Below are 14,440 nucleotides of genomic sequence, written 5' to 3'. Positions count from 1 at the left end.
GTGGTCTGAGAAGGGTTAACATGTGTCAAGACGTTAAAAGAGAAATCCAGTTTCCCAAACACTATTATATATTGCTTAATGTAAAAAGTATTCATAAGGCATATGACATAAAAGTGCATGGGTCCTTTACTCTACCTCTGTATGGAGCATGCAGACCTTATTTCTGTCAGATTTTGCATGAATCCGAATGACCAAAAATTTAGCTATGTATGTACGGAGATTTTCTACAATAGAATAGATCAGTACATACAGTACCTGACAAAGCATTGTAAGGGTATGTTCACACGATGAGAGTCTTTTACGGCTGAAATGACAGACTGTTTTCAGGAGAAAACAGCTGCCTCGTTTCAGCCGTAAAAGCTCCTCCTCGTATTATGCGAGGCGTCTGAGACGCTCGTAAATCTTGAGCTGCTCTTCATTGAGTTCAATGAAGAACGGCTCAAATTACGTTGCAAAGAAGTGCCCTGCACTTCTTTGCCGAGGCAGTCAATTTACGCGTCGTCGTTTGACAGCTGTCAAACGACGACGCGTAAATTACAGGTCGTCTGCACAGTACATCGGCAAACCCATTCAAATGAATGGGCAGATGTTTGCCGACGTATTGTAGCCCTATTTTCAGGCGTAAAACGAGGCATAATACGCCTCGTTTACGCCTGAAAATAGGTCGTGTGAACCCAGCCTAAGGCCTCTGTGCAGGACAGGACTGGGACACAAAATCAGCCCTGGCATTTTAAAGCACAGAGGCCCACCTACTGTCCAAGAAATATGTTTGCGCCTTTGCGCAAAACATTATACATTGTTTCTGATGCTGCTTGAAATGCTGCTTCCTTTTGTGCTATTCAGATATTTCATAAATAAATCCCACACAACTTCTAAATGGGAGCAGCATGTGATGGGCTGAATATATACATCGGTCATACATGAACGGTGATGGATTATCCGTCATAAAATGTTTGAGAATCACAAAACTAAGAGATGGTGGAGATGGTGACAATACCTGGAAACAGACTACATTTTTTAGTAATAAATAAAATATTTCAGAAATATAAGAATATATGTGTGCAATAAATATAATAAATCATACACCACCAGGATATATAACGGGTCTGTAATTTATTTTTTTATGGCATTAAATTATTTCATTATAATTTAATTATTAGGTGGATGATTTTAATATTTTAGTAACCAAATTCATCATATTCTAAAGAATGGCACCAGGGGCGTAGCTAAAGGCTCATGGGCCCCCGATGCAAAGGTTCTTCTTGGGCCCGCCCCCAAACTTCTCATGGCCGACAGCCCGCGGCTTTCAGTTGCATCACTGGGTCTCCTAAGTGACCCAACGATACAGCACTAGCAACCAGGGGCGTCAATAAGGTCTTAAAACTTCAGGGGAAATAGCCCCAATAGATATGTGCCCCACCAAAAATGTGGGTCTGTATATGTGTGTATAGGAGACATAATATCTATAGCATTACGACCTTATAGCTATGGATAGGATTATATACAGTGGCCTAGGAAACTTTATCACATATGATAGGATTAGATATAGGGCCCAGCTCGCTGACATTGTGGCTCCAGTGCTGGACCCAGGAAAGGTAAGTATAAGAATTGTTTTGCTTTTTTATGTGTTATTAATGATTTTTGTGTGTTTGTGTTTTTTTACAAGTTCGGTTGTTGGACTACTTCGGATTTGAGGACTACTTCGATAACGGTGTTTTTTTTATTCTCAATAAAATGGATAACGAGGGTTGTGTGGGGGATTTTTATTTCAATAAAATATTTTTTCTCTGTCTTCGTATTTTTTCTAAATTTTATTACTAGCACCATAGTAATGGCCGCTGGCTGATTGATATCGTCCATTACTAAGGCGGGGCTTAATGTTACACATGAAGAGGCTAACATTAACCCCCATTATTTCCCCGGGACCCACCGCCACCAGGGGTGTCAGGAAGAGCCAGGTACGATTCAGTACCCGACCATCTGTAGTGATGGAGGGGCAGTGGCGCGGCCGCAGGCTGGACTAATTAGGCTGGGAAAGCCCAAAAACAGTGGCCCTTCCCACCCTGGTAATGCTAGCCTGCTGCTGCTATGTTGTATTAGGCAGGTTAAAAAAAAAGGGATGAAGCCCACATCGTTCTTTCCAATTATTATTTTTGTCTTTTTCTTAAATGACGTTGGGTGCCCCAAATTTTTCTACAAAATTTATCTACAAAAGAAACCAACATGTCTGTATATCAAATTCTGCAGTGACGAGTCATGGCTGGAATAAGTCGTCACAGTGGTCTTGGCCAGTTGGCAAAAAAAAACATCTAATCAGAGAAAACATCACCTGTGAGTCACTGGATACAAATGTCCTGTGATCACTTATATCGTCTGCAGAGCTCCTGTGTATAACTGGCATCTACCACTATATGGTAACTACATAGTGGTAATATTGGTCTTTGTATAGAGGTTTTTATTCAGTCATTATTCAGTTATTATTTATTGTGTTGTTATTATCGGTTATATTGGTCTTGTAATAGTGAGTTGTGTTTCGGAACAGTATGCAGGTAATATTTCATCTTGTGGTATAATTTAATAACTGTATATGTATATAGATCATTTTTTCGTGTGAGGGGGGGGGAGGACATATGCTTTGGGGCTTGCAACACTGCTGGATGCGCTTGAAATCAGCGATGCAGTTTTCTGCACATCGACTTCTGAAATGACTGCATTATTGATACAGTAATTCAGCATTTGGGGTCCCACTTTTAACTCTGCCCAGGTCCACACTTTGTCTAAAACCGGACCTGCACAGAGCCTATATTGCGGCACATTGATTTCTTTATGATCTGTACTACAGAGTTGTAGTGTGTGCCATCGTATGGTGTCTGTATATAACACTGTAGCAAGGAATACAACATCTGGTGGAACATTATTTTTTGGTCAAATACTAAATGAATTGTACAAAGAAACCTCTGTATGCCTCCAGAGGGATGCAGAGGTAAAGTATGGCCCCCTAAACTTTGAGCATGTATGGAGCCACAATACAGCCGTGTACATAAGGCCTTAGCTGATTTCTTTGATACTGTTAAAGACTCTATACAGAATATACTGTAAAATGCAATATTTCTTATTTTGCTTTTTATACAATGAATACAATGCTAGAAAATTGGTGATTATAGGAATAGTCCTACATTCCATGGAAAAACATACTTCCATGTCTTTACAGAGCAGCTATTGGATGGAACCCCCTTTGTAGCTTGTTTACTTTCATTTGCTTTAGATCTTAAAGTGAAGCAGCTGACAGGATGTATCATACAGTAGATGAAATAGCACACCTGCTGCAAGAAACACAAGAGACTCACAAGCAGCAATATCAGGAATTAGTCCATTCGCCTCTTGTTCCGTGATGAGTGGGTGCGTGGGGAGCTAGATACTGAAACCTACTTCCGTCATATAGTCCACCCAAGAGTCACACAAACATTCAGAGTTAAGGTCATTCAAGAATCTTATCACACGATCATGTTGGTGTCACCAAGACATTTTATCCTGCGTATGGTTGTGTTTCAACCCTAAAAATCCCTAGTTGGGAAAGTACACAGATTAAGAAGAGCAACAGAACCTGTATCCAACAACACAGCTGTTACTAGGATCACAAAAGAAAGATAACAACTTCTAATCATAGTACGGTATACGGTATAATATTGTCATACTATACACACCTATTGTGTGGACTTTTATAACTCAATATAAAGCAAGGATTCAGAGCAATGCCTAGGCTGGGGCACATTTTAAAATAGTATTTTACTGACACAAATAAATTGGATTCAATACATAAGAAACTCACTGTAAGGGCTTATTCAGACGAACTTCCGTGTGACGCGCGTGATTCACGCAACAGCAGTCAAAACTATGAATGAAAACAGAAAAGCACCACGTGCTTTTCTGTTTACAAACATACAGAGTGTCATAATGATGGCGGCTGCGTGAAAATCACGCAGCCACGCATCATATGCTGCTGACACACAAAGCTGTTATGGACGTTTTGTGTGCGCAAAACGCTGCATTTTTTGCTCGTGTGAATCCGGCCTGATACTAATAATGTGCACATAAAATGCCCCACCCCAAAAAAAAAGTGCTACCTCATCCAAAATTTATATATTATCAGTTCCATTAGTCTGATCTGTACTGCAGTCATGTGAACAGCTCTGTGTCTGAACACTAAATGAAGTAGCTGCTTCTGCCTCATTCACAGGAGGAAATCCCAGCATGAAATTAAGCAGTTTACATCCTGCTACCTCAAAATATAGTTTTTCATTAATTTGCTGTTTACAATACCTATAAAAGCATGAATTGTGACTGACATGAGGATTTAGGGATCCTGAAGAGGCGTAGAATCACTATCTGCGTGACCAGCTGACAGTGGAAAGTTAATATGGCCATTTGTAACTGGCAGACAGCTACTTCCAGTGACTGAAGGTAGGGGAAATCTAGAGTAGTGTTTTCCATTGTTCCTAAGCCAGATACCCCATAATAAAAGTTACCCCCAAGGCCAAGATCATACACTATGATGTGCCAATCCAAATAAAAGCATGAGGACAGTGCGAGTACCCTCTAGACACATGGCATGTAGTCCCTAGGGTAGACGTAACACAGGTTGAGAACCTGGAGTCTAGACCACAAGCAGCAGACCTCACAAAAGAAAGACTTGAGAAAGTTACTGCACATACAGATTCAGAAGCACGGGAAAGGTCTCATTTTTGGCTGGATGTACATTTGATTTCCATTCCAACTAAATATTTTACCACTCTAATAATACTAATAAGCTAGTAAAAGTTTTGCCCTTACCTCTTTTCCGTTCTCAGCATCGGTGAAAATACTTTGTTCATCTTCATCATGGTACTCCACATCTGATTCACACATAGCAATGGGAACACAGCCGGAGAGACGAAGGTTGGCCATGTAATCATCACTTTCACTAACAACATATTTTTCTCCAGTTTTGGCTATCCCACCATTAGTATTACTCCCATCCATGCAGTCATCCTTTTCTTTCCCGGTATCGGACATATTGATATGATTGTGTGGATTAATGTTGTTTTTGTTCCTATTCTTTCCAGACAGACTTGTTATAAAAGTGTCCCCACTTTTTTTAGGCTTTGTAAATAAGCTGCGGATGAAATCTATGACACTTTGTTTGGCAAAAGAAATACCTCTTTGTATTCTAGCAATAGCTATCTGAAGATTGTTCATTTCACCATCTTCATCTGGGGCAGACAAGTTATCAGCACTGAAGGAACTCAGTAGGAGAGCCAGAAAAAGGTTGAGAACCTGCCAAAATTCAGAGATAAGATAACTTAATAAAATGAATAGCCCATAACCATATCGTGATATGCAATAACACATTCGTCCAATCATTTACATTACTCAATTCAGTGATAAGTAATACAGAATCTGCAGAACAAATGCAACCAAGCAGAATTAAGATTTTTTTTTTTTTATATTTCCTGAATAGCAGTAATTGATTTTGACTATATAATAATAAGCATTTGCATTTAAAAGGGATGTAAAAAATGGACAACCCCTTTTTAGACTGAAACTGCCCTGTACACAGATGTCCCTGACCAGGGGTGTAGCTAAAGCCTCATGGGCCCCGATGCAAAGATTCTTCTTGGCCCCCCCCCCCCCCAAACTTCTCATGGCCGATGGCCCGCAGCTCTCAGCTGCATCGCTGGGTCTCCTAAGTGACCCAACTATGCAGCAGTAGTAGCCAGAGGCGTCACTAAGGTCTTGAAACGTCAGGGGAAATAGCCCCAATACATATACCCCCTAAAAAAATTGTGTGCGTGTAGGTATATGTGTATATAGGAAACAGCATATCTATAGCACTATGACCCTATAGCTATAGATAGGATTAGATATAGTGGCTCAGCAGACAGTATCACACATGATAGGATTAAATACATTGGCTCAACAGAGAGTATTACACGATAGGATTAGATACAGTGTCTCAGCAGACAGTATCACACATGATAGGATTAGATATAGGGCCCAACTCGCAGTCGACAGAGGAGTGGACACAGAAGAAAAAAGATGCATCATTTATACCTTTCCTAACTTTTTGATCCAGTCTTAGCTTTAGCTCACAAAACTGAGCCAAACGTTATCAAAACTGTATGGTGATCCTAGTCTTAGGAAGTCTGAACAACTCCCTAAGGCTAGGATCACACACACATTGTTTGATGCAGTTTTTGCTCGTTTTTTTTTTAGCCAGAGCTTGTAGTGGATTCAAAATGAAAGAAAGAGATAGAGAAAGTTCTGATGCATCTCCTTTCTTCTGTGTCTACTCCTGTGTTTGGCTAAAAAAAAATGGAGCCAAAAACTTCATTAAAACGGCATGTGTTATCCTGTCCTAATGATCACTTAGGAGACTTTCTTATTGGAATTTTTGCTTAATGATAAATTTTTGCTGATGATAAAGCTAGTCACATACAAGTGTCAACTAACAATTATCTAATGTTTATGGCCAGTACACGTGTAGTAATTATTAGAAATGCATATTCCCAGGCACGCACCGGCGTATATTTATTGATACTAGCGCGCCATGTATGCCATGCACCAGTATATAGGTCAGACCTGAAATAGTTTTCTGTCACTTTTCTAAGTAGAGGGGTTGTGGAAAATGTTCAGAAATGAGTTGTTCTAGTTTCACCCACTTTTTCTGACATTTTCATATGGAGGCTTCACCTATATGGTGTTTTTTTTCAAACGCTATATTTTTATTAATGTCTTTACGCCAGAAAAGTGGTGTATATTAGTAAAAAAAAAAAAAGTGTAGCAGTCCATAATAACCGAATCAGATGACTGCTATCACTTTATAGCTTGCATTGGATTAATGAAAGCTGGAATCTGATTGGTTGCTATGTACAGCACTTGCAGAATTTTTCCTTCACTAATTTTTATACATAAGGCCCGTTCTGTATTTGGTAGAATTTTCACAAAAAGAGTCCTCCGTACATCTATAACATTGATTACTCCTTATTCTGTATAAGTTTTCTGTCAGATTTCTTGAATTGACAAATGCTATGTTCACACTTTGCAAGGGAACAATGCTCACAAAACATTAAGTATAATTGCAGCTACCACGGATAACCTTTATTGTAAAGTGTAGCGGGAAAAAATGTGACAAGTGAAGTAAAATTGAATGTTACAGAATCCCTTTATAACTCCAATCGCATTTTACCTACTGTAGCCACTAGCTCTGACAAGTGGCCAGGTAAATGTTCTTATTCCTATTCAAGAACAGACCGAACAAAGCCTTCAAAAATAGATGTGGCCAGAAATAGAACCGTGAGAGGAAAAATATATTTAATGTCACATATGTTCGTTTTCTGTATGAGAAAACAAGTAAGGAGGCTGAGAACATATTTTCGTGGTGCCACTCTGAGCGAGTGGGAGTGAGTATTCAGACTGAACAAATGGTAATAAGAGAAATGTTTCAAAATGGAGGCTGCATGCTGCTTTCTTTGATCCATAATGCACTGTGTCCCGTGAAGCCTTAATCTGTGGTATTGTACAATAAATTGCTAGGGTGCAGCATGGGGTTCTGACCAAACTGTAAGCACAACTACATTTTTGCAGCTTGATACTCATGGGTTGAATGGGAAATTTACATTGTAATTCTTTTTTTTTTTCTTGCAGTAAAAAAATCTTGATTAGGTAAAAAGCAGAAAGCATTGACATACAATTAACATCAACTAAAAATATATACAGGCTTTTTAAAAATATCCCATAGAAATGTAGTTTGTAACCTTAAAAGGATATTTCTTCCACAAACTCAGAATCGGTCATTATAGGTGATATTAAAGAGGACCGGATCTCTCCTGACATGTGTATTTTAGTAAATACTTGTATTCTACATGAATCAACAATTCGGGAACATATTTTATTAGTATGCATTGTGCCATTCCCCTGTTATTCCTCCTAGAAATTTATGAATAAATTGACAACTAGGTGTTACCATTCTCATTCTCTAAGGGGCGTATCCCGACACAGTCTCACTCTGTCAGCATTGATTGGACACTATCAGTCTGTGGAGGGACACACCTCCAACTGATAACACCCAGTTGGCAATTAATTTATAAATTTCTAGGAGGAATAACAGAGGAATGGCACAACATAGAGTTCTAAGAAAATATGCTCAGAACCTTTATTTAATGGGAAATACAAGTATTTCGTCTAGATCTGCTATGTTACTGAGTCATAATGTTTGAATTTAAATTCACTAATTGAATTATTCATTACTGCGGTTTGAGAGAATACTCTAGTTGTGGCATTTTTGTGGTGCTAGGTGTGACATTTTATTAAATTCATTAGGAATTAATACACAAAGTATATTAGAAAATTGAATGACTTAATTATACAATGATCACTTACTGTTGACTTTTGCATCATATAAACTGGAAGGCCTCATTGCACAAGAGCGAATTGGTTTTGCGGTCCGCAAAACCACAGGTCCGTTGCGGTCTATCGGACCTCAAAAAACCCTTGTTGTGAATCCATGTGTCATTAAAGCTCACGGATCCACAACAATTCACCAGTATTGGTGAATCCGCAGATCCGGACCTTAAAATTACATGTCCTGTGATTTTTGTAGTCCGGATTTGTCATCCCCGCACGGATCCGTGTAAACCATGGTCGTGTGCATGGAGCCAAAGAAATGAATGGGTCCGCAATTTGTCCGCAAAAATGCGGATAAATTGCGGCCACAAAAGCACGGTCGTGTGCATGAGGCCAAAGACTGCTTCTAGAATCCACTACTTTTTCCTTTTGTCATCCTAATTTACAAATATGTTTTGCTGAATTTTTGTACAATGTTGGTACATTACAGCTATTTCAACATATGGTAGACAAAAACCCTGTGTTAATATGGGTTTCCAGGAATACACAGTATAGGCCATCAATAAGTGATCAGTGGGACACAGCAGAACATAACGGATGGAGGACAGACCCCCATTTAACGCAGATGGCATATCGTAATGACAAGCTATCCGAATGTATTCCTGGAAAACCCCTTTAAATATCAGATACGATTTTTTCATAAATATGCACTTCTAAGGCCTAATACGCACGACTTTAGTGGTTTTGCCAGCCGCAAAACCACAGATCCATTGCAGTCCATTTGTCCGCAAAAAAAACTTCTATAGTGCATCCGTGTGTCATCAGTATTCACGGCTCCGCACCAAAAAAATTTATGTCACCAGTTTCACAAGCCGCAAATCCAGGACGTAAAATGACTGGTCCTGAGTTTTTGCAGCCTGGATTTGCCGCCTCCACACAGACCCGTGAACATCACGTTCGTGTGCATGTCTCCATAGAAATAAATAAATCTGTGCGCTATCTGCAAAATTGCGGCTAGCACAACCGACAAAAAACTACGGTCATGTGCGTGAGGCCTAAAGATGCTAGAAAACTGTTTTTTTTAAATGACATTTTTTATGCTGCATTTTTTTTAGTCACTGGAATTAATGGGGAAAATTGTGACATTGCTTCTAGGAGAGAATATATAGAGGTACCATAAGGTGGCACATGAAGTCTATATGCCTCTTTTCAGGCTCAGTTTATACAGTTCTGCTATTTGTATGAGCCCTTTCGGTTTTCACGAGTTTGTTTTAAATTGCAGCACCCTGTAACGTTGAGATTTTCCTGACAGCCATGGACAAGAGTGGCGCTGTTTTAATAAATTTAAAAAAAAACAGACAACTTTTTTTAATATTGTACAACACCTCGGAGTTTACTCATAATTATGTTTTTCCAATATATCCCTTTAAGTGCATTTTTTACATGACACATGTATGCATAATCTTGTAAGTAGCAATTGACATATGTCACCATACCCCTGAGTATTTACTTGAACATTGGTGTGACTATATAAATAGGATATAATTATTGTGTAGAAATCACATAAAAATCGTTTGATAGCGGTTAAAAACTTTCACTCCACCATTCACCATTTTGAACATAATTGCTTTTGAATAAAATGTAGGACAAAATTGCTTCCTCTTAGCACTTTTTGTCACAGCGATAAAATTAATGCAATCTTCCAAATGTCACTAATTCAAGGATGCGCATTTTTTTCTATTCAGATAGTGACTCATTTATTGTTGCCATGCATTCAGACACCAGTATCAAAGAAGTTACAAGACTTCAAACAGAAGCGGTAATAACTGTACTCCGTTATTAGATTCCATCAGGACCTCACATTTTGCGCCTTCTAAAAATAAAAAATAAAATAAGAAAACCTGAAACCAAGCTTTTTAAAGAATTGATATTCGTTTTTGGTGGAAAACTGCAGATACAGAGTGCAGTGACTGCTCGTAGCTGGTTAAAGGTTGAGTATATCGGGGGAGTTTTTGTGACTAGTTCTCTGGAAGATGTTTAGGGTTACACAACACAAAAACTTTTCAAATATTCATGCTGTAATTAGCTATGGACTTGTCTGTTTACACATGTACAGTACATCCACATAGTCTATGGACCCCCTCAGAATATTGAAATCTCTGGCCTGTATGGACAGGCATGTGTAAACACACTAACACAAATTATGTTAGACCAAATTGCAGTGGGATTTATATTTAAAAAAAAGTAATCGCTTTCTGTGTTGAAACGAGTACAAGGTCCCATTTAATAAGTCTTACTGACAATACTGGTTCCCATCCAAAAATCTGTCAGACACCAGTCCCAAAGTGTCTGCTTGCCCTCTCAAAGTCTTAGATCATGTTTTATCAGTTAAAAAAATAAAGACTTGGTACATGAAGGGGGGATGTGAGGATATTGTGGACCAGGTATGAAAGTGATTAAGGACAATTTAGTGTATTAGGTCAATTCAGATTTAGCAGGCACTTATTAAAGTTCTAAAATTCACCAAAAAATATAAGCTGCCTTTCCTCAAGTTTTAGAAAAAATTGGAGAGATTTAATTAGCAAGAATTGGGACAATTCTGATGCACATTATGTGAAGTATGTCACGATCTGAGTGTATATGGACCCAGTAGGCCGCACCGCCGTAGCGGAGTAGATGCTGGCCAAACAAGTCTATAATGTCTATGCAAAGTCTTTAGTACAAGAGTACCTGTAAAGAGTCTAGACAGTAGCAGAGGCTTTGGCATGGATGGAAATTTGATGCGGCAGATGACGCCAGACGTGGCGGATGACACCAGACGTGGTGTATTACAGCAGGTGTGGCAGGAGAGACAACAATACTCCAACACTGGACACAGGAACAAGCACAGCACGGGGTACAGGATACAGGAAGCAGGATACGGGAACACTGGGAACAGGATAACACTATGGGACCATTTGCTAAGACTAACATGAGAATACAACACAACGCTCAGGTAAGGAGTGAAAGGGCAGGGCCCTTCTTATAGTCCAGGGTGAACTGGGGTTAGTCATTATTTGCATGTGCGCGCGCTAGCCCTAGAGGACACTACAGAACAGAGCGGCCGCATGTGCTGGTGTCTCCGAGGAGGGAGACATCAGCCAGAAGACAGGAGTCTGCGGTCGCGGCCGTCAGAGGTTAAGGAGAGGCAGCTGTCCGTGGATGTTACAGTAACCCCCCTTACGCCCCCTCTTCTTGGATCCAGAGCGTGAGAGGAATTTTTTAAGGAGGGTAGGGGCATTAAGGTTCTCTTCTGGCTCCCAGGACCTCTCCCCAGGACCAAACCCTCTCCAGTCCACTAAATAGAGAGTTTTTCCTCGTACTTTTTTATAGTCCAGGATCTCCTTCACCTCGAATACATCAAAAGAACCGTTGGGAGCAACTGCAGGACTAGGAACTTTAATGTAGCAGTTCAGAACCACAGGTTTCAGGAGGGACAGATGACAGGAGTTGGGGGTTCTGGGGTAGGAGGCAGCCAAAGCTTATAGGAGACAGGGTTTATCTGTTGTAGGATCTCAAAAGGTCTGAGAAACCTGCGAGCAAATTTGGCACCTTTGAACGAATATTCCTTGAGGACAGACAGACTTTGGTTTCAGGAAGAAGCTGTGGCGGCTCTCTTCTTCGTGTATCAGCTTTTCACTTCATGTGATCGACTGCCAGTAGAATACAGGACCTGGTCTGTTGCCAAATGTGTAAAAAGTCCCCAAATGCAGAGTCAGCTGTGGGTACCTGAGATGTAGCAGGAACAAGAAGAGGGATTTATGGATGTCGGCCATAGACAATGTAGAATGACGTGGAAGTAGTGAACTCACTTGTGTGGTTGTTATAAGAGAATTCAGCCCATGGAAGAAGCTATACCCAGTTATCATGCTGCACGGAGATAAAGTGACAAAGATAATTCTCCAAGATCTGGTTAATCCTCTCGACTTGACCATTAGACTGAGGATGGTAGGTGGAGTAAAAATATTGTGTATGTCTTCGTTATATATTTCTTCCGCCTTGGGTTATTATCCATTTTTGTTATACTTCCAAATGGCATGTCTGACTAGTAATACAGCAGTAAGAGGCAAGGAATGTATCAATGCATAACCAGTCAGATGTATCCCTACAGTTACTAGTAAATTTTTAATGGCAAGTGGAATGATCATGTTGTATAAATATGTTCTCTACCATAGAGTTTTGTTTGGGTTAACCTGTTAGCTCACTAAGACATAAAGGATTTTTTCCATGATAGACATTTATGGCTATGGCGGGATATTACATAAATGTCTAATAGTTAGAGAGGCCCACCTATTAGAAGAACGGGGGTCTAATTTTTATGGGCTGATCTGCAATACCAGGCACAGCCAATAGACAAGAGAGGTGCTGTTACTTGGAGAAAAAAAAGCAGAACTTTTTTGCGATCTCTTAAAAAAAAAAAAATTCCCAAAATAAAACTTTTTTAAGTCCCAAAATATTCCCAATGTTCCCGGGGTTGATAACATTTTTAATCCAATAAAAATGACTGCACAATGGGTTGCTAAGTAAGCAGAATATATTAAAGTTCCTTATTTTTAAGAAAAGGCTATATTCCCAAATGTCAATTTAATAAAAACAATCCTCAACCACACAGAGGTAAGTAGCATAAAGTTTATTCTAGCAATGTACAAATATAAAACCACCCACTAGAGAAAGCAGCACTTTTTTTAAAAAATTCTTATGAAAATTTGATTCTAAGTTACCAAGTCCAATACTTGGCACAAACTATTATTTATAGTGGTTCCACCGGGCATAGACTTTTAAGACATGTCAATTAGGCATGTCATAGGAGTCGCATCAGTCTAGCCCCTTATTACTGAGCAATTGTAGTAAAGGTTTTCATGCAGAGCTGATCCACGAGTACCCAATTAGTCCATCCCCAAATAAAATTTATAGAAGTTATGGAAACCTTCGAGGGCTCTCGTTCAAAAGTTTCCTCGTAGTTTCTGTCCATATTTGAACATAATATATAGGTTTATTTTTAGAATTAATCAACATAAAAGGATGAAAATGTGAAAATATATTGCTTCGCTTCTCTTGTACTGATCCTGAGTCATAGCCTGTATTATACTCCAGAACTGTATTCACATCCATTGTTTATGTACAAGAAGACAGGTGGTTTATCCTGGAAACGCCATTCACACATTACAGGAGTTATGTTCATTTCACATCGAGCAGTTTACCGAGGGCTCTTCAGAACTTTGAGGTAAACTACCCCCCGATCAGACGCCATATGAAGAGGCAAGCTATGCAGGCGGAAGATATGTAAAATAAAGAGATTTGCCAGTCAAGGAGCAGAAGGTAGGCCGGTTAGCGGGATAAAATGTGCTATTTTAGAGAACCAGTCCACCACCATCCAGACAATATTGCATCCTGCTGAGGGAGGAAGATCTGTGACAAAGTCCGTTGCAATATGCTGCCAGGAGGCATTAGGCACAGGTAAAGGTTGGAGCAGGCCGGCAGGTCTGGAGTGGGTAACTTTATTAGAAGCACAGACAGTGCAGGAAGAGACATGGCCCACAATATCTTTGGGCAGCTTGGGCCACCAGAAATGATGAGCTATCAGGTCTCGAGTCTAACACCAGCGTGCCCAGCCAGTTTGGAGCTGTGTCCCCAGTGAAGAATTCTCCTCCTGCCTGCCAAATGAACAAAAGTCCTCCCTGGAGGGATGTCTTTAACCCTTTCAGGACCGAGCACATTTTGGCCCTCAGGACCAGCCCCATTTTTTCAAATCTGATGTGTCACTTTATGTGGTTTTAATTCTGGAATGCTTTTGCATATCTAAGCGATTCTGAGACTGTTTTCTTGTGACATATTGTACTTTATGCTAGTGGAAAAATTTGGTCAATAAATTCATTGCTTATTTGTGAAAAACACCAAAATTTAGAGAAAATTTGCAAACATTATGATTTTTCTAATTTTAAATTTATCTGCTTGTAAGACAGACAGTAATACCACACAAAATAGTTAGTATTTCACATATTCCATATGTCTACTTTAT

General features: G+C 39.6%; 1 protein-coding gene across 1 annotated transcript in view; it reads right to left on the bottom strand.

The window, feature by feature from the left end:
- Positions 1–14,440, bottom strand: part of LOC142652004 (sodium channel protein type 5 subunit alpha-like) — a 358,710-nt gene that overhangs the window by 92,288 nt on the left and 251,982 nt on the right. The window contains exon 17 of the mRNA XM_075827343.1: positions 4,831–5,313. Within this exon, the coding sequence (XP_075683458.1) occupies positions 4,831–5,313 (483 nt within the window). The remainder of the gene's footprint in view (positions 1–4,830; positions 5,314–14,440) is intronic.

Source organism: Rhinoderma darwinii, chromosome 5 (assembly GCF_050947455.1).
Source record: "Rhinoderma darwinii isolate aRhiDar2 chromosome 5, aRhiDar2.hap1, whole genome shotgun sequence".
NCBI classification, from domain to species: domain Eukaryota; kingdom Metazoa; phylum Chordata; class Amphibia; order Anura; family Rhinodermatidae; genus Rhinoderma; species Rhinoderma darwinii.
The sequence above is the reverse complement of the archived record's forward strand: the minus strand, read 5'-3'. Positions and strand labels throughout refer to the sequence as shown.